The 21,481-nt window shown below is 38.4% G+C and overlaps 1 protein-coding gene across 1 annotated transcript; it reads right to left on the bottom strand.

Annotated features, from left to right (window-relative positions):
* Positions 1-348: 348 nt before the first annotated feature.
* Positions 349-6,181, bottom strand: LOC107826861 (P-loop NTPase domain-containing protein LPA1 homolog 2). Its single transcript, XM_016653894.2, has 8 exons — positions 5,981-6,181; positions 5,623-5,760; positions 4,385-4,689; positions 3,305-3,386; positions 2,509-2,922; positions 1,526-2,266; positions 1,257-1,367; positions 349-957 (listed from the first exon to the last, which is right to left on the bottom strand). Exons 2-8 carry the CDS (start codon positions 5,755-5,757, stop codon positions 559-561), a joined length of 2,187 nt encoding a protein of 728 aa, XP_016509380.2. The 5' UTR covers positions 5,758-5,760; positions 5,981-6,181; the 3' UTR covers positions 349-558.
* Positions 6,182-21,481: the final 15,300 nt, after the last annotated feature.

Genomic DNA, 21,481 nt, shown 5'->3' with positions numbered 1-21,481 from the left:
TATTTATTTCTATATTAATATTTGTGTGATATTTTAAATTATTTACTAATCGATATAGGATATACGCGCAATACGAGTACATATACATATATAAGAAATGCTAATTAATGGTTCCATCTTGAAGATGCATTATTACAGTTAACAACTTTAATATAAAAAGGTGCATGCAAAGAGAGGTTAATTCTCACGCATAATTTATCAGATGCACTTCATATACTAAGCAGTAATACCTCTTTCGAAAGTTCACAAAAGATAGAAGAAAAGCTAGCAATGAGGAAAGCACAGAGGCCACGAGGGAGGTGGGATGCAAGGCTTCAACAGCGTCAAGAGCTTGGAAGAAGACCACACTCAATAAACAGGCATTCTCTGGCATAATTAATGCAGATGCACTTTCTATACACAGAGGTAATACCTCTTTCGAACGTTTAACCACAAAGCTAAAAACAAAAGACAAAGCTAGTAAAGTCAAAGAGGAAAGAAAAGAGGCCACAAAGGACACCGGTGACAAGCAACTACATCAAGAGCATGAAAGAAAACCACACAATAAAAACTATGGTGCTACCTAGACATTTCTTCTGGGAGGGTGGAGCCATTTATCAACGCCCCGTGCTTTCCCAGGGTTGGAATACTGTTAGAGCGTTTCTTTATTCTAATGTTTCCAGAAGTTGAGACTCTCTTCTCATTCTTCTCTTTGAGAAAAGAAGCATAGCTCCCGAGAGGTGGCTCCAAAATTATAGCACTCTTACTTCTGAAGGACTGATCGATGCTCTTCCTATATGTCTCAATACCTTCAGTTAGCTGCTCCCCTGAAACAGGTACGACCTTATTACTCAACTCCAACTTATTGTGTAGCTCTTCATTAACATCGGTCGTATAACCATCTTCTTGAATATCTTGCATGGCAAGATCATCATACTCCTCATCTGATTTGGTAGATTCCTCATCCACTGAGCCTTCCTGTGTTCATAGCAACAAAGAGGTTGATTATTCAACAAGAAACAAAGAATTAAATCCCCAGGTGCTACCTGAAATTGATTAAAAAATTGGGTGCTGATATCATTATTTAGAAATGAAACTGAAAGGCATGATGGTTCAGCAAAAAAGAGGATTTGAACATAGTCGCATATTCACTAAGCAAACCAAAATGTGTGATCTTATTAATTGGTTTAGACCTCCTCCCATCTAGAAATAACATGCGACCAACTACATCTAGCAGCTTCGTAATGACATTAAATATACAAGTCATTCCTACATACCTCATCGTCAACTTGTTTGGACCCATCATCACTAAGATCCTCATCACTGTCTCTTTCAAGTGGTTCATCCACCTCTTCATCACTACCATGCACCGACTGTTCCTCTTTGAGCTGTAATTAGGGTGAAAAACGTGAATACATCAAAGAACTACTGGAACTAAATGGACAATACAAAAAAATGAAATATATACAAACTCCAAATTCCATCAACCAAAGGCCAAGACAGACTACAATAGTTTATGAGAGCTCATCATGATTTCTAAGCATACCTCCTTTGCATGTCCTTCAGAAAACCTTGGTGAGCTGCAGCAAGACGAATAGTACCTGCTGCCGTTGTCTGTCAGCTCACCTCTTGATTCATCAACACTACTGGCATGACTCGTACCACCAACATCACTGGGCCAAGCACTGATCCCGAAATGGCCAAATTGCAGATTTATAGGTTCGGCCTTGCCAATCTGCAGTGGTCCATACATAGGGGTCCCTATTCCATTAGCAATGGAATGGTTCATATTAGGCTTCCCATCACCGCCCAATGTGTAAACTGGCCAAGCTTTTGCTACTGATCCATCATTATTCAGAAGAGCCATCAAGTGCCTAGAAGAACCTTGTCTTTGAATCAGTTGAAACATTCCCTTAGAGCTCACACAATTGGCAGCACACTGGTTCCTGTATTCCTCATCAATGAGGGCAACTGTATTTGTGATTGAATCATACAATTGCTCTCCTGCCTCACGCCTCCTTAAGCAGCTGAAGACAGTTGCATGAATGGCTGCTACACTCTTATCAACATTGGTGTTGTTAATCTTTGGCACCAAATGTTTGTCAGCTCGATTACAGAGATATTCTTGTATTGTCCGGATGTTCCGAATATATTTAACATACTTGTTTTTAGCAGGATCAAGTGTCATGTACTTTGCACGTACTGCAAACCTCTCTAAATGTTTCTCCTCATTTGCAATGTAAACCATAAAAGGTATGACTGAGGGGTGCTTCTTCATTAGTCCCATCTGCAGGCAAAAGATAACATTAGAACCAAGTTAATCACCACCGGAAAGACTCCAGATAAAAAGCGATACACACAACAACAACAACAACAACAACAACAACAACAACAACCACCCCAGTGTAGTCCCACAAGTGGGGTCTGGAGAGGGTAGAGTGTAAGCAGACCTTACCCCTGCCTTTAAAAAATCATAGGGGTTGTTTCCGATAGACCCTTGGCTCACAATCTTTAAATTTTGATCCTTACCACAAAATTAAGGCTCAAATGAACACCCTCCACGACGACTGATTCTTTCCGCTCTTCCCAGGCAGTGATTAGCCTATCAAGACTATCAATTACCATCTCACTCTGTGCCTTAAATCCTTCAACTGCCATTTCTCTGGCACTAATCAAATCAACAGCACTTGAAATCCCAACAGGCGGAGATTTTCCATTAGTCGGACCATTTACACCTTTTTGTGTTGGAGGGGTTGAAATGCCAGCTAACTTCTTTGCCCTTTTTTTCACTTTTGCTTCAGAAACAGCTACTTGATCCAAATATTCCCCAGCATGGTAGGTTGAGGCCCAAAGCAAAGGGTTTTGCTTTTCATCTACAAAACTCCTCATCATATGTCGAATGGAGTCGGTGGACACAACAGTTGTTATGCCCAACCTGCTTCCCTGTAAACAGGATTCGAGAAGGAAATCATACACACCTCATGTCCCAGTATATATGACAATCTTCCATTTCAGGAGATATTATAATGTTTTAACATCATTCCACCAAAGATATGTACTTATTTTATCAAGCTTTCACAAATTTCAAGAATTCAAGTTCATTTAACTAAATCAAATTTGATCCTTTTTGTGATATTTTCCTTATCAAACTAAAAAGTCCGCTATTACTTAAATATTTTCTTCCATTACCGCTCGTATAATACATAAGTCAGATCAATATCAATGTATCAATTCAAATCAAGTCACATAAATGGGACCGAGGGAGTAAATGACATGCCAAATTAGGAGGTTAGTACATCAGCTAAGGCTATGAGAGAATCTATACCAGCAAAGCAGACAAGGTAGATTTGCCACAGCCACTAGTCCCACACAATAGCACGGTTACAGATTCTTTTCTTTCTCGGATCCTGAAACATACCAACGAATTTGTGAAGAAAATACAGAACAAGGTACACTGAAGAAAAATATCAGCACATGTGCACATCATCAGCTTCCTATATCAATCAACGACAAAAGGATAGGGACATTATTCCCCTAATTTAACAAGTGACACTAAAATATAAATAACCACAAATACATGAAACAGCAAAAATAAAGACAAATGACATTGGCGCCAGAGAAACACGTGTTAGTTTAAAATACTAAGGAATAAAGTTGATTAACACAATCCACGAGTATGCTGATTGAATTATGATTAAAAAGTGATTCGGGAAACATTCAAAGGCAACGATTACTCCCACAATTTGTAAATGAAGGATGTATTTCTAGCAGGGATGTAGATCTTAATGCATTTCTTAGCAAATCATAGACAGTAAACCTGCATTTCGGTGACATTTTTACTAATTCAGACATCAATTCATTTTGAGGAGATGAGAAAATTACTAGCAAAGTCTATCAGTGACCTCTGATGAGAATGGCACTCAATCTCATACTTGTTAAATTAACCAATAAGTACATCATGGTGCCCGCTAACAGAAAAACAGAAAAATCATATTAGTCACCCATGCAAATATATAGACCATCAAAAAGGAAACTTTTACTTTGTTTATCTTACACCTTAGAGATTTCTGCAAATATTCTTTTTAGATTAGGCCAAAGAATGATCAACATCTGAGAAAAGATCTTTTTGTGTTTTTAAACAGTTGCATATACTATTTAAGACATCACCATATCCTTTAGGTATCCTTTAGGGGATAAGGAGGATTTGAAGCCCAGAACTTGTAGTTAATTGGTAACTGGGCTACAAAACTAGAATTCTCATACCCATCCCGTCTCCGTATATAACTGTGATTAAAATGCCTCACAGGAACTTTTTTTTTTGTGTGTGTGTGTGTGTGTTTGGGGGGGGGGGGGGGGGGGCATAGCAAAATACACCTAGTAATATTAACAGACTGCAGGAACTTACCTGCAAGCTAAAATTAAGTCAGCCCTCTGGTTGGGGCCCATATACTTGTATTCGGTTAGAGCATCACAAACAACATCTAAAAAAATTTCTCTCTTGACAACCACTGTTGTGCGCCTTTTGTACAACTCAAATGGTCTACTCTCACTTCGATTGTCCCCTTTATCCAAGAATGCATCGTTAAAGGCACTAGACTCTTTATGATGAAGGCCTTTCAAGTTATCCTGTCCCGCCTGCACTCTATCTGCTGATACCAACTTATCGCCCATGCATTCACTTCTCATCTTATCAAAAACTGTCCTGCTAATCTGTTCATGCAAAATAAGATTCAGTAATAGAAGTGCCTAAATTTTATATGCTTTAAGAAAAAATTGGAAGTCACAAATGCAAAAGATCATCTAAAGAACAGCAGATAATGGACTTTTGGAATCTTAAGGGATAGTCTCATCAGCAGGGTGAGGACTTTCATTCTTGCCAATCCTTAAAAGAAGAATCTTACATGAGACTCATTGTCTTTTTAAGCAGATAGAAAAAAGTTAAAATGACTTCCTAGAGCATATAATCAGGAACACATTGCGTGTGAGCTTAAAACAAGAGGGCATTAATTTAATTCTCTACCAAAACACAATCTTAAGGGAAAAAGAAATCAGCTTTTCAAAGACGACGAAAAAATCTTGTCGGTCGTTAATCTAACTGTCATACTTCATTAATATAACTCGGTGCAAAAGTTCAACTTTACGAAGACGACAAAGAAAAATTGCCGGTTGTTAATCTGTCATACTTCACTATCTAGCTAATGAAAAAAAGTCAACTTTAAGAAGACAACGGATTAATGTTGTTGGTCGTTAATCTAACAGTCATACTTCATAATCTAACTGCCATACTTCATAATCTAACTGCCATACTTCATTAATCTAACTGTCAAACTTGATTAATCTAACTGTCAAACTTCAATCTTGAAGATAAACAACAGATAAACCAGAAATACCTCTTCGTCAGACTTTCTAATCATAACTGATCAGTGAGTTATTGGCAGCCACAGAACTAAGGGAAAAAAACTGTTAACATTCCAACTATGCTTTTACCATATGCACAATTCTCAGCAACAATTATCAATGAGCTTGTTCAACAGTAATCGGATCATAAAAACTGGCACTTTTTTCCCAAAATGAGGTATTTTTTTCAAATATTGAGTTATCCATATAATAAATCATCAAAACGAGAAAAATAATTAGTAGTACCTTAAAGGCATGTCGAGGTTTACATCCCATAAGTTGAAGAGTACTCTGCAGAACAGAACGCGTATATCTAAAAGAGTCTTTCTCTGGCTCTCCTACCACTATATACAATAGCTTTGTCACCTCTGTATTAGCCATTTTCTGCAACAACAGTAAAAACAAAAAACCAAAAAACTTGATCTCCAAGCAAATAAATTAAGCAATCTATAAGATCAACATGCATACTAAATTGTTAATTGTCTCCGTAACATAATCGATCATCAATTCCACCTTATGACGAAAAAAATCTACAAATCACACACATTATAACAATATTACAATGCCAGTTATTACTGCAATAAACGGAATATCGAAATTAAACCTTTTGGAGTTATTTGGTCGGCGGCGGCGATGGGCGGCAGCGGAGGCTGTGGTTTAGGGTTAGGAAGCGGTGAGATTACTAGAGAGAGGAAATTGATGAGGAAGAAGAGAGCAATTTCCAACGCGATCTCGCCATTACATTACACGCCTTTGCTTTTGCTGCTTTTTCCCACGAATCCAACCACGAGTGCATTACATACACGAGTTCCCTTCTGGTGTCTATTTATAGTAAATTAAAAATCCCCAGCCGGTTCTTTTCGGGTCGGTTTCGGGGCACCGAGGATTGGGTGTTTATTACACGTGGGAGGGCACAGAAGTATGTTGTAATTATGGGAAAAGACAAAAGTAGATCTGAATATGAGTAACAACTTTTGTCCTTGAATTGGGGGGTAATTGTCAATTTGCGGATTGAGGATTGAACAAAAAAGACATTTGAAAATGAAACAAAGTAAAGGGAAAAATGAAAAGGACTTGTAAATATAAATATTATGGGGAGAAAGGACCCAAAATAGCCCCTTAAGTTTGAGTTTGGATTTAAAATTATCTGTCATTTATCTTGAGAAAGATTAATAGTGCATCAATTATGAAAAATTGGAGAACTTTTAATCCAACTCTAAATTAACCTTTAAAAGTTTGTGAAAATCGTCTACTTGCAAAGTATGTTTCATTCCTAAAACCAAACAAAAAATGGATAGATTTTTACTAAGGGTCTTAAAAGCTAGCGGAAATCGTCCACATGCAAATATAATATTTCATGCTTATAACAAAAAAGGAAAAGGTGAATCTTCAACTCTTCGTATACTTCTATCCTAATTTAAGAAATGCAATACGACATCTTTAAAAGAAATTGACAAACTTTAAATGCGGCTTTGTATTGAAATATTAATTTTTCTAGATACGAGTCGATAACACTTTTTAAAAATTTATATTTATATTTTATAATTTATTTTCATTAAATCGTTAAAATTAACGTGTTGCCGACGTGTAAAGAATGTTTTCATTCCGACAAAATAGGTTTGGTCATCGAATTCGCTATTGTCATGATCCAATTGTCTTTATTCTTGGAAGTTTTTTAGTGTTTCAACCATATTAAATTGAATTGCTTTAGCTTTAACTGAGGGGTAAAGATTAACATATTAGTTGTTCACTTGCCAAGAATATCTCATTCCCATAACAAAACAAAAAGGCTTGATCGTCGAATATATTATGTCCTAATTCGAATCGTTCTTATTCTTGTTTGAATATTATCAGCGTTCTAACTACGTAAAATTATGAAATTTTAATATTAACATATATAATCGTAAGAAACAACGTGTCACCCATGTACAAAGCATGTTTCATTTCCAAAAATATGCTAAGACGTCTTTAAAAGATGATTAAATTAAAGGATGATTTGCTTTAAAATTAAAAAAATATATTGACTTTTAACAAGTTACTTCCACAAAACTATTTTTATATATATTAGAAGTATGTGGTATTTTCGTAATATTAAGTTAGATATTCTTTGTGTGTGTCACACATTCATTTTTAGCAGTCTAGTTAGAGTTGGATGAATTCTACACTGATTTTATAGAGTTGGAGGACTATCAGTGCTTAAGGTTAAAAGTTCAAGATTATTCTGATCCAAAGTCCAAACTTAAGGGACTATTTTAAATCTTTTTTCCAAATATGACTTTTACACATTTTTATTTTTGGGGTTGAACGGTTTAAGGATAGCGGTGGTATCGGTCAAGGACCCAAGTTCCAAGACAAAAAAACAACATAGTATTTCATAGCAATTTCATAGTCATTTTTATTGTTTATTTCTATATCGATTATTTTAAGTTATTTCGTCAGCATTCATCTTGTTTTCTTATTTTCACTTGTATATTTCTTAAATATGATCAAGCAGATGCTAATTTGAAATTACACTTATACTAAATGTTAAATTCGTAAATCCTTGCAAGGAACATTACCGGTATTTTAATAAGCTAAAAAACGAGGATTATCTCAATAAAAAATGTTAGGTACTTTGTTTTTATTTATTAAAACTTTAACGGACACAATTTGTAATTAAATACATGTGCTGATATAAGACGATAGAGATAGATCCAATAAAATTGTTAAAATTAATATGCAATTATGCACATTAAACTTCAACCTTTTTATGTTATTTGGTAATCTAGGTCAACTTACGCACATTTTGACTATTTTATTGATAGTTATCGTTCACAAGCACAAGTATGGAATATCTTTGCCTAAGCTTATTGGAAACATGAAGCAAAGTGGGAATTAGGTAAGCTATTATGACAACAAAACATTTTAAAAAGGTAATATTTTTTTTCATTCCATTGTTCTTTTTACAAATTAAAAGAAAAGAATTAGTTAAAGTCGTTATATTAAAGCGCCGTGTAGTGGAAAGCATTGAATAAATAATCAAAAGATCTAACGTTGGTCTTTAAAGCCCGTCCAACTTTAGGAACTTCTCCTTTCGTGGAATCTTGGTGTTTTTCTCTTTCTTAAGCATGCCAATTAACGTGTGGCGTTATTAATCACTACGCGCGCGATGCACTGTCAATATTAATTAAAAGTAAAATGGTCTTCTGGCCATTTAAACTTGTATCGGATTGTCAATCCGATAAACAAACTTACAAATTTTTCAATTTAGCACATCTACTTCACAGTATGAGGAGTAATAAACATATAGGTTTGAGCGTGTTCCTCAATTGCTATGACACAAATGACATGTCATATGCTTAACCTTTCATATTTTGACATGTGTAATTTGTAGGTCCCACCTTTTTAATTCCAATTTGTCAAAACTTTAACCTATTTCTTTCTTTCTTTTCTCCCCACCACAATTGAGACCTGCAAGAAAATCATAAACCAGCAATAGTCCGGAGAACTCTCTTGTAATGTCTTTAGTCGGCGACGAATAGTTCGCTCTCCATATTGCCTACTCATTTTGTTACGATCCAAACCGATGGGCCGCGACGGGCACCCGGTGCCTTACTCAATCGAGTATCAACGTTACTTATCATTCTTATCGTATTGTCATTGGCAAATGGGCCAAACGGGCCGTCATGGGCTAACCAGAATAAACATAAGAGAATACTCAATATAAGACGACCCAATCTGACATAAAAACTTATACATGTGACATAGGGCCTATAAGACCAAAATTACACTGAACATAGGCCGATAAGGCCGTACAATCTTTCACGTATACGACATATGTCTCCAAGCCTCTAAGGATACAAAAATGTCATAAAGGTCGGGATAGAGCCCCGCCATACCAATCAATACATGTCCTAATCATACTGACCAAATAGCAACTCCAGAGAAAATGGAGCACACCAACACCTTCCGCTGAGCTGATAGCCTACTTGGAGAACTCTCGATCTGTCTATCGGGACATGCGGGCATAAAACGCAGCATCCCCAGGCAAAAGGGACGTCAGAAAAAATAATGTACCGAGTATGTAAGGAATGAAAATCAGTAAATAATAGACATGAGAGAAACATGGAGTAAAAGACTCAACATGCAAGTCTGAACTACTCTGTGAATCATTAATATTTACAATGTCATGCGTATGCGTATATAAATATCATACCATGCTTAGGTATATGCGTTCATAACATCATCAAGCCTTTGAGGGCATCCCATCATATCATCTCGGCCACTGTGGGCAAATCATCAACGTATACCAGCTGATCAGGTGGTGGTGCGTATGTAACGCCCACATCCCATATACATATAATATACGCATATATAACGCCATCTAGTCATGGGTCAATGTACATGTATAAATGCATGAAATGCATAAGAAATACGTTAATAAGATTTCTCGGAATGTCAAAAAATCAATATGCCTTTCGGATAAACTTTATCAAATACGTATTTTTCTCAGACCCATGAACAGAAGATATAATAATAATTCACATGGGGAATCAAGAATATAGACACCCCTAGTACTTCTATGAATAGAGTCATTTATGAAAATTGTGCATTTACTCATTTCGTTTGTATCGTATGGATCATGCCAAAAGAAGGAAGGGATAGCCTTAACATACTTGAGTTGATTCTCTTAACAACCTCCCTCTCTAACACACGTCTTTTGTGAAAACACGTAACGGCGGATCGAAGTAGGGAAAAATTCGTATGATATTCTTGAGAAAGATTATACCGGGCTCCCTTAGAATTGTAAATCCCGTTGCTATTGCGTAGTATAACTTCGTATGAATTCCTTTGCTGAAGATCATTACTTGTGAATTTGATATAAGGTGAATTCTTCCTTTGCAAATCCAAGAACTCTCGTTGTTCTCTTTGTGAATTAAAGGTCTTATACCTTAGTGAAGTAAAAGAGGTCCTTGAAATTGTGACCTTCAACTGTAAGCTTAGAAAGCTTATGTATTTTCCCTCTTAACTTATGTATAATAATCTCTTATCTTTGAGATTTGTGGGGGCCCCACATATGTGATGACTAAGCCACCAATCTCTCTTAATGTGTCATCTTGATTTATGAAATAAGACTCATATTTTGTGATTTGATCAAGACTTGTGGGCTGACACGTTAAGGGGTGATGTCCCCCCTTAATCTTATCCACCAAATATCTTAATTAATTAGGTAATATCACATTACCCAATAATTAATCAATTACCACATAATTAAGAATTATCTCAAATTACTTAAAATGCTACTCACTTTTAACACACTTTATACACCTTACTATCATGGTCATATGGTAACTTGTATGGTACTAGTCCATAAATACCGAGTATTATAGCTTGGATCATATTTTATCCCAAATTGTCAAATTTCGGCAAAATTCATTTTCTTCGATTTGCTTACCCTCTCACCTTCACGAATTTACTCATCACTTGTTTTGAAATAGCATAATGCTTATAAATCTCAAAATAATCTCATTCCCGAACTTACGTCGATTAACTTACGAGGAAACTTTAACATACGAAAATAGGGGATGTAACATCATTCCCCCATTTGGAACGTTTGTCCTTGAATGTTGGCTGATGCACTTATCATTATCATAACCTATAGCTCTTGCGAATACTTTAGTACTCTCCTTGCCATCTAGGCAACTATTCTATGAATAAATCCAAAGGCTAGGGCATTCCCCCCTTTAGGCCCCTTTCTCACACCATGACTTGTGGTCGGAATCCTTTCAATCTCGTAAATGTTGTTACCTTTTATCATGCAGCCTGTACGATTCTGACCTTGTAAATGTGCATATGCGACTCTTCTTTTCTTTTTCCTCCATCTTTTGACCAATCTCTAGGCCTCACTTTGTAAACATATATACAGAGCTTGATAAGATGTCCCTCTGGGCATCTATAAGTACACTGAAGTTCTTCGCTAGGTACTTTGTCGAACTTACGAATATTGTTATACCTTATTTCATAGATCCGTTTATCCATCCGTTATTGATTCACCTCAATATTGATCTACAATCTACCACTGATAACTTGAAACCTCTTACGTAATCACTAGGGCTCACGTTGTATCATGGAACATTTGAAGTGATTTTTCTGATCCACCTGGGGGCGATACAATACTATACTTCCATAATCATATTTCATAGCATCCCAATGTGATTCACCTGATATGGGTATTTTAATCTTGTACAATTCATGGAATCCCCTTTTTCTTTTCTTTTTTCTTTTCTTTTTTCCCTTCAAATCCTTACTCAATCGAAAGCCCAAATGTAATCCTTTATCTGTCACAATTACACCCTTATTCTACTACCAGGGCAACATTTCATCTCTTCTAAATGTTATTAGTCTTAAACTCCTTAGAGTTCATTCAGGCTATACTGAACTTTCTATAACTTAGAGAAACCATTAGCTCTCTTGGTTTCATGGGCTTAATCCCCGAGGACTTATCCATTCTCGTCACCTTCTTACTTGCCCTTTCCTTATCCTTACTCATGTCTTCCTTAAACCTTGTCGCTCTACCATACTTTAGCTTGCAACCTACACATATCCATTTATACTACTCGCAACCTTCCTTCAACTTGCTTACACCATAGATTTTCTTATGTTATTCTGGAACTCAAGCGAGACATCGCATCGTTTCAAACTCTTCTTTACTCTTTTAACTAGACCTCTCGATACCTAGAAACCATAGGCTAAAAAATATGCCACTGACGACGCCACTATCATTCCTGGATTCTGAATCCCAGTGCTTCTAGCCTTCTATCCGAAGTATGGACTATTCATAACCTTCTGCATTTGAGTATATCGTACGTTGTCCACATTTAACTTTCTTTACCTTAAAGTCTCGCATCACATCTTCTATCTCTTTCATGACCTCCCTTATACATATGTATCATTCACATCCATAATTTGAAGCTCTATTATAATACTTGCACCTCTGGTGCATACACAATCCGGTGGGAGCTTCATATTGACTTCTTATAAGGTTGGTACTCTTGTAACTGGCTTTATCGTAGAGCCATTATAGAATATGGTTGTTGTACACTCTCTCTTGTACCTTTGATATTAAGAGTGATTTTGCAATGTTCTCAATCATGATGTCTATAATTTTCTGGGTCCAATAATCAGAATCCTGATTTACTTCGTTGATGTAACTCTTTAGTTTCCTCTTCCTTCTGATCAACCTTTATGTAGGCTTAAGTTATCTTTCGATATGCGGTTCATGGTATTAGTTATTACTTTATCCTTTCATGGGCGCTATGAAATATCCATGATACAATCTTTTAACAATTCAATCCCTGGTCTATGACCTGGACTCCATTCTTTCTTTTAACTTATACCAGAGTCTTCTACACGTGTATGATTGTCAACATATATACTGCATGGATAATACTCTGAGCTCTTAAGTGCGTTCATTACGTAACTAACTCTGGATCATTAATCGAATAATTCTTTTCGTTCCTTCTCAGCTTTCTTTAAACGTAAGCTATTACTTTTCCTGATATTTCTGCCCCCTTGTTGCGTGCATACTTAGCTTATCTTAGTTCCCACGCATGCCAGAGTTTTCGTACAACTCATACGATCTCGAATATTACTTTTGATTTTTACTTCCCGTTCATTAACCACTGTAGGTGCCACTTTCTTATGGAGTGCATACAATGTTGTTGTGAGACTGTTGTTACAAGACAATTTCCTCTTTAGGTCACTGTGCTTAGGTTGAAGCCTTCTTCCTTATTTCCTCAGCTAGTCTTTCATTGTAGAACTTAGGGAGAACCCTTTGACTCTTGTAAAGCTGTGAGCTTATTACATCGTATACTCGATGGAATTTTTGATGTCCTTCCTCGCTTATAATTATCCGTAGTTACTTATTTCCACGCCCTTGTGCTTGTACGGTTGCTTCTGAACTAATATTTTGACTGTCCTTCTAGTGGCATTCTTTTTTTTTTGTAACACTCATACGGTACCTCTAACTTCCTCAACTCCTATCTGAATATATCTCAAGTATTATAATGTCATAACTACGAGGCTGAATTTACTATATTGGGTTTTACTATGTTTATCTTGCACGATCTGCTGATTTGTCTGCAACCTCTTGTCTAGACATAACTAGGCTCTTTCTGAATCAACTACTAACTACTCGTTGGCCCATTCTCATATCAATATTATGCGTAATCTCTCTTGGGTTATTCCCTTTGTCTTAACTTACGTCTCGCACTGGCTCCTTATTTATCAATAACATCTCGGGTAGGAACCCTTACTTCCTTTCCTTGACATCGTGTTTGCATAATGTTCTGGAATCGAAGCATATCGGTAGGATTTGAATCAGTTCAATCTCATCCCTTTTTTCATTTTTATCGCATTCTTCCTTTACCATTCCATAGTTACTAGAACCACTTAATTCTGACTTAATGCCACATCACTCTATATTCCCTCCCTTTAGGGGAGTACTAAGCTTTAGTGCTACGATAATCTACGTATAGATGTTTTTTTTACCTCTTCCTCTTTGGCGTATTTCCACATCATTGATGATCCTTACTCGACTCGCGGTAATCCTTTTGTACCAAGGATAACAAAATTTCTTACTCACGAAGGTGACACTTAGTATAACTAGCACATACAGTCCCTTAAGCTTAACTTTGCTCACATTGCTTGCTTTAGGAAAGCGTCTTCCTGAATGACCATTCTCTGAATTTCTCATGAATCTTCTTCTGTTGTCCATTCTATTATCGTCGGAACAAAATCTGAAATTCTCATGATGCCGACTATTATCCAATCACTCAGTCCCTAATTCATATTTAGTTTATCTTGTTCACCAGCCAATACTTATTTCTATTATTCTGGGGTCTAACTTTTTCTTCTGGTAGTCGCGTTGGAGTCACGAACTTATTTCTCGAAATGAGAATATGACTTTATGGCCTATACTCTTTTGTTGTCTCAATGTCTGTCACCTCTTGTCTTTTCCTTCACTTGACTATAGACTCTGTAATACTGTCATCTTCTTAATCTACCGTTGTCATCCATGTATTACATCTTACTCATAATGCTTCATTAACCCTCTTCTTATTTCCCGCTAATATCTATGTCTATCACTTTATTCTAAAAACATGAACAAGACATTCTTTTGCTTTTAGCTCCCCTTGCTGCATCTACCGGCCCATTAGGTTGCCTAACATTCTTTCTCTACTTGGGACGGGAGCTACACTAAGGTAATATTTATCCCTTCAAGTGTAATGACCCAACCGGTCATTTTAACTTTTAGAAACCCGTTCTCTAAAATAAAACTCCCTGAACATGCTTTTATTAATTTATGACTCGCGGGGATGGTTGGTTCGAGATTTGGAAGTATTTGGGATGAAATCGGAACACTTGGTTTCTTAAGTTGGCTTTAAATGGCCAAGTTTGACCTCGGTCAACATTTTGAGAAAACGACCCCGAAATCGAGATTTGACGGTTCCAATAGGTTTGTATGATGATTTTGGACTTGGCCGTATGTCCAAATCCGAGTTTTTGGATAACCCGGGAGCGTTTTGACGCTTAATAGTAAAAATCAATTATTTGAAGGTTTAAAATTCTTTAAATTTGGTTTGGAGTAGGTTTTTGAGTAATTGAAGTCCGTTTGGAATTCCGTGTTTGGGAATAGTTCCGTATAGTGATTTAAGACTTGCACGCAAAATTTTGTGTCATTTCGAGTAGTTTAAGTATATTTCGGCGCATTGGAAGTAAATTGAACAACTTTAAATTCTTATGTTTGAATCAATTTGGTTTAGGGTCTAATTCTTAGATTTTATGTTGTTTTATGCATTTCGAGAGTTCGAGCGAGTCCGTTTTATGATTTCAAACCTGTTGGTATGTTCGGGCAGGGCCCCGGGGATCCCGAGTGTTAACCGGACGAGGCTAGGACCAATTTTGGGAAATTGAGCAAGGACTGAAGCTCCCAGCTACTGTCATAATCGCACCTGCGCTTGGACAGCCGTAGGTGCGAGCTCGCGGGTGCGAACGAGAGGAGCCTGCCATCGCAGATGCGAAGCATTTGGCGCACCTATGAATGCGCAGGTGTGAAGGCCCTGTGCGCAGAAGGGGAGGAATGCGCAGGTGCGAAGGAATGGGCGCACCTGCGCTTGCGCAGAAGCGAGCAGCTCGTCCGCAGGTGCGGAGCCAGTCCAAGAGGAAAAATCTCGTACCTGCGAGGCTTTTCCGTAGGTGCGAAAGCCGCAGGTACGAATACCTTCCGCATGTGCGAAAAATCTGCTTGGGCAGAACCTTAAAATGGACGAAGCTCAGTTCATTTTTGTTCATTTTTCCTCCATGTTGGCGCGATTGCAGAGCTCTTTGTGAGGAGTTTTCAACTAACAACTTGGAGGTAGGTTAATTCTACACCTTTGAGTTAAATATATAGATTATGGGTAGATTATAACTAGTAAAGTTTAGAAATCAAGGGTTTAGATGAAAAACCTAAATTTTTATAAAAATGAGATTTTAACCACGAAAATGGTTATGGAATTGGATAAAAATTATATATTTGAGTTCTTGAGATTATGGGTAACGTTTTCATCCAAATATTTCTGGAATTCGGGCACGTGGGCCCGGTGTGAATTTTAGGAATTTTACCATTTTGGATAGGATAATTTAGTTAATAGATGAATTTTGAATTATTGAGCATATATTAATTATTTTGTATAATATTTGGATAGTTTTGAATTTTTCGGTGTCGAATCGAGAATTTTACGCGACGCAGTAATCGGAAAGTAGACTTTGAGACAAGGTATGTCACTTGTCTAGTCTTGAGAGGAGGAAATTATCCCATGGGGATTAAATTAAATAATTGTTGCTAATTGCGGGAGCTACGTATGTACGAGGTGATGAGAGTCCGTACGTAGCTACTATTAATGCTAAAGTCCGGGTAGTTTAGGACTCAAAGCATGAATTACTTGTGTAAATTATATTCTTTATTAATTAAATTATTTGATGTGTATATTGTGAATTGTTATGAAAGGTAGTAAAAGATAAAATTTTTATATGCTTAATTTTTGTTTAGATTAAATAAATTGTTAAAAGAAATTGTTCATCCTCTCGAATTTATCTTATAATAAACATACTCTCATTCCCGGAGGTACATAAGAAGAATGTCCTCCTTTCTTGTGGAACGGGCCGAACGCCTCGGCAGGATAGATGCATCTATGGACCATGCCGCATGTCCCTCGGCAGTGTACATGACACTCTGGATCGGATCGTACGTACTCGGCAGAAATCGTGCTTAATAATGATAATTACACGATGCCTTAATAGTTTATTTCAACTTGCCGAGTTAATTGATAAATTGGAGAATCCTTGGAATTTAATGAATTATTATTCCTGCTTGTTAAGGAATTAATTGTTACTCCTGTAAATGAGATTAATTGATAAATTGAAAAATTATTTGAATTGAAAGAATTTAATTAATATATTGAGAATTGTTGCATTTGAAGGAATTTGATTATTTCTGCTGGTTAAACAAATTATTGTAAATTCTGTGAATTATGCTGATTTAGATATTCTAGTTGTATTTCAATTATTATTATTGACCCATAGTGAGTGTCAAAATCAGTCATCTCGTCTCTACCACTTCGAGATTAGGCTTGATACTTACTGGGCACACGTTGTTTACGTACTCATACTACACTTGCTGCACTTTTTATGCAGGACCTGAGGCAAGTACTAGTGGGGGACCTATCGTCTTACACCCACGTTATCCAGGGGCATAGTGGTGAGCTGCCTTTCTGAGCCGTTCTACAGCTACTAGTGTCTCTACTTGTATTTTTCATTCTGTCTATTTTTATTTCAGACAATATTAGAGGTTTTGTATAATCTACTAGATGCTCATACACTTGTGACATCAAGTCTTGGCACACACATTAGTAGAATTCGGTGTTTACATTTTTCTTGTATTTAAATTTTATCGATATATGTTTAATTTATTAGTTGGCTTGCCTAGCTATAGTGTTGGACGCCATCACGACCTATAGGTGAAATTGGGTCGTGATAACATGGTATCAGAGCACTAGGTTCACGTAGGTCTCATAAGTTATGAGCAGACCTAATAGAGTCTTGCGAATCGGTTCGAAGACGTATGTATTTATCTTCGAGAGGCTATAGAGTGTTAGGAAACTACCTCTCTTCATATTTCATCGTGCAATTAATGTAGTACTAAATATCCCTTTTTTATTCACTCACAGATGGTGAGAACGCGCTCTAATGAGGTTCCGGACCAGGGAAAAGCTACTGCCCCAGTTGCTAGAGATCGAGGCAGAGGCCGAAGGAGGGCTCCAGCCCGTGGTAGAGGGTGAGGATGAGGACGTCCCAGGACTATTCCAGTTATACCACCAGTGGGTCCAGCAGAGAATCCCATTGTTGAGGAACAAGATGAGGTGCCTGCTGCAGATCCAGCTCCGGTGGATTTCACTTCTGCACCAAGATTTTTGGATGTCATGGGTCGTATGTTATGGTTCATGGACAATATGACTCAGGCCGGTTTATTTCCGGCAGACCCAGCCACATCCCAAGTGGGCGAGGGAGCACAGACCCCTATCGCGCAGGCTCATGGACAGGCAGCTACTGTATATCAGACCCAGGGTGCACTACCCGTGGGTGAAGCCCAGCCAGTGGCAGTAGCTACACTTGAGCACAGGCCAGCTATAGTCGCTGACCCTCAGAAACTATTGGACAGATGGACTAGACAACATCCTCCTGTCTTTGGGGGTGAGCGACATGAGGATCCTTGGGATTTCATTGATCGGTGCAAGGATAGACTGTACAACATGAGGATAATGGAGTCTTATGGGGTAGACTTTGCTACTTTTCAGCTAGAGGGCAAAGCATGTAGATGGTGGCAGTCTTATGTTCTTGGCAGACCAGCAGATTCTCCTCCCATGACTTGGGACAGGTTCACCCGTATCTTCCTGGACAGGTATATTCCACCCCCATAGAGGGAAGAGTTGTGGTTTCAGTTTGAGCAGCTCCAGTAGGGTCAAATGTCAGTGACCGATTATGAGGTGACGTTCTCTAAATTATCTCGCCATGCACTAATGATACTCCCTACTGAGGCGGAGAGAGTGCAGAGGTTTGTAGTTCGTTTACATACTGGCATTCAGGCCACTATGGCTCGAGAGGTTGAGATGGGTACTTCTTATGAGCTAGTTGTGGAGATAGCCCGGAGGATTGAGGGTGTACGTCAGCAGAGCTGAGTAAAGGTTACGAGAGATACGCGGTTCAGGTATTCTGGAGAGTTCAGAGGTACTCCGTCTGGGGGTAGAGGTCAGTTCGTGAGAGGGTAGTCCAGCAGACCCCCATATCCAGCACCACCACCTCCTCGAGGTATTCCAGTGCGACCCTATCTCAATGCTATACCAGAGAGTTCTTATCGCCCACCAGCTATTCAAGGTTCTTCTAGTGGGTATTCAGGTCACCAGGGCCAGACTTCTAGTCAGCAGCTTATCGCACCGAAAAGTTATTACGAGTGCAGGGATCCCAGTCACATGCGGAGATTCTGCCCTAGGTTGCGGGGTAGACCAGTACAGCAAGGTCAGCAGCCTATGATTACCGCCCCAGTTGCTCCACCAGTCGTTCGACCACCTAGAGGTAGAGGACAGGTGGGTAGAGGTCATCCTAGAGGTGGAGGCCAGCCAGGTGGAGGCCAGCCAGTTGGCGCTCCAACTCGATTCTATGCTTTTCCGGCCAGACCAGATGCAGAGGCCTCAAATGCTGTGATTACAAGTATTATTTCTGTTTGCGGCAAGGATGACTCAGTATTATTTGATCCAGGATCCATGTATTCATGTGTGTCATCTCTATTTGCTCTATTCCTGGGTGTTTCTCGTGAGTCATTGAGTACTCCTGTTTATGTATCCACTTCTGTAAGCGATTCTATTATTGTGAACCGGATCTACCGGTCTTGTATTATTACATTATGTGGTTATGAAACTAGAGCAGATCTCTTATTGCTCGAGATGACCGATTTTGAAATTATTTTAGGTATGGACTGGTTATCTCCATATCATGCTATTCTAGATTGTCATGCCAAAACTGTTACCTTGGCTATTCTATCTTTGCCTAGGCTGGAGTGGAAGGGTTAGTCTGTTAGTTCATTTAATCGGGTTATTTCTTTTATAAAGGCTCAACACATGGTTGAGAAGGGTTGTTTAGCTTATCTAGCTTATGTTCGGGATACCACTGCAAAGACTCCGGCTATTGATTCAGTGCCTGTAGTTCGGGAGTTTTCCGATGTATTTCCTTCAGATCTTCCAGGTATGCCACCTGATCGTGATATTGATTTCTGTATTGACTTGGCTCCAGATACTCAGCCTATATCTATTCCACCGTATCGCATGGCTCCGAAAGAATTGAAAGAGTGGAAAGAACAACTTGAGGAGTTACTAGCCAAAGGTTTCGTCAGACCGAGTGTATTGCCTTGGGGTACACCGGTATTATTTGTGAAGAAGAAGGATGGAACAATGCGGATGTGCATTGATTATCGCCAATTAAACAAAGTTACTATTAATAACAAGTACCCGTTGTCGCGTATTGATGACCTATTTGACCAGTTGCAGGGTGTTAGGGTGTTCTCTAAGGTCGACTTGAGGTCGGGGTATCATCAGTTGAAGATTCGAGATTCGGATGTTCCGAAAACTGCTTTCCGTACTAGATATGGTCATTATGAGTTTCTGGTAATCTCTTTCGGTTTAACTAATGCCCCGACAACGTTTATGGATTTGATGAACAGGGTATTCAGGCCATATATTGATTCATTTGTCATTGCCTTCATTGATGACATTTTGATCTACTCGCGCAGCAAGGAGGAACACGAGCAGCATATGAGAGTAGTGCTTCAGACATTGCGGGAACAAAAGCTATATGCTAAGTTCTCCAAATGTGAGTTTTGGCTAGAATCTGTAGCATTTTTGGGGCATATTGTATCGGGTGAGGGTATTAAGGTTGATCCTAAAAAGATTGAGGCAGTTCATAATTGGCATCGTCCTACTTCGGCGACCGAGATCAGGAGTTTTTTGGGTTTAGCAGGTTATTATCGTCGATTCGTGGAAGGTTTTTCATCTATTGCAGCGCCTTTGACCAAATTAACCCAGAAGGGTGCTCAGTTCCGATGGTCCGATGATTGTAAGGTGAGCTTTCAGAAGCTCAAGACAGCATTGACTACATCACCAATGTTAGTGTTGCCTTCCGGTTCGGGGATGTATACAGTGTATAGTGACGCTTCACGTGTTGGTTTGGGTTGTGTATTAATGCAGGAAAAGCGAGTTATTGCATATGCTTCACGTCAGCTGAAGCCCCACGAGAAGAATTATCCAGTACATGATTTGGAGTTAGCTGCAATTGTTCACGCTCTTAAGATTTGGAGGCATTATCTTTATGGGGTGTCCTGTGAAGTTTATACTAATTATCACAGTTTGCAGCATTTGTTCAAGCATAAGGACCTAAATTTGAGGCAGTGCAGATGGCTGGAATTACCGAAAGATTATGATATTACTATCCTATATCATCCAGGTAAAGCAAATGTGGTTGCAGATGCCTTGAGTAGAAAGGCGGAGAGTATGGGTAGTTTGGCTTTCACTTCAGCAGAAGAGAGGCCATTAGATTTAGATATCCAGTCCTTGGCCAACAGACTTATGCGGCTAGATATTTTAGAGCCCAACCGAGTTCTTGCATATGTTGTAGCTCAGTCTTCACTATTTGAGCAGATCAAGGCTCGCTAGTATGATGATCCACACTTAATGGTTCTTCGAGAAATGGTACTACGGGGTGGTGCCAAGGAAGTTACAATTGGAGCGGATGGTGTTCTGCGACTTCAGGATCGCTTGTTGTACCTAATTTGGATGAACTGAGGAAAAAGATCCTAGAGGAGGCACACAATTCTTGGTATTCTATTCATCCAGGTGCTACGAAGATGAATCGTGATTTGAGGCAGCATTATTGGTGGCGAAGAATGAAAAAGGACATAGTTAAGCATGTAGCTAGGTGTCTGAATTTTCAGCAGGTTAAATATGAGCACTAGAGGCCAGGTGGCCTACTCCAGCAGATG

Source organism: Nicotiana tabacum, chromosome 9 (genome assembly GCF_000715075.1).
Source record: "Nicotiana tabacum cultivar K326 chromosome 9, ASM71507v2, whole genome shotgun sequence".
Taxonomy (NCBI): Eukaryota; Viridiplantae; Streptophyta; class Magnoliopsida; order Solanales; family Solanaceae; genus Nicotiana; species Nicotiana tabacum.
The sequence above is the reverse complement of the archived record's forward strand: the minus strand, read 5'-3'. Positions and strand labels throughout refer to the sequence as shown.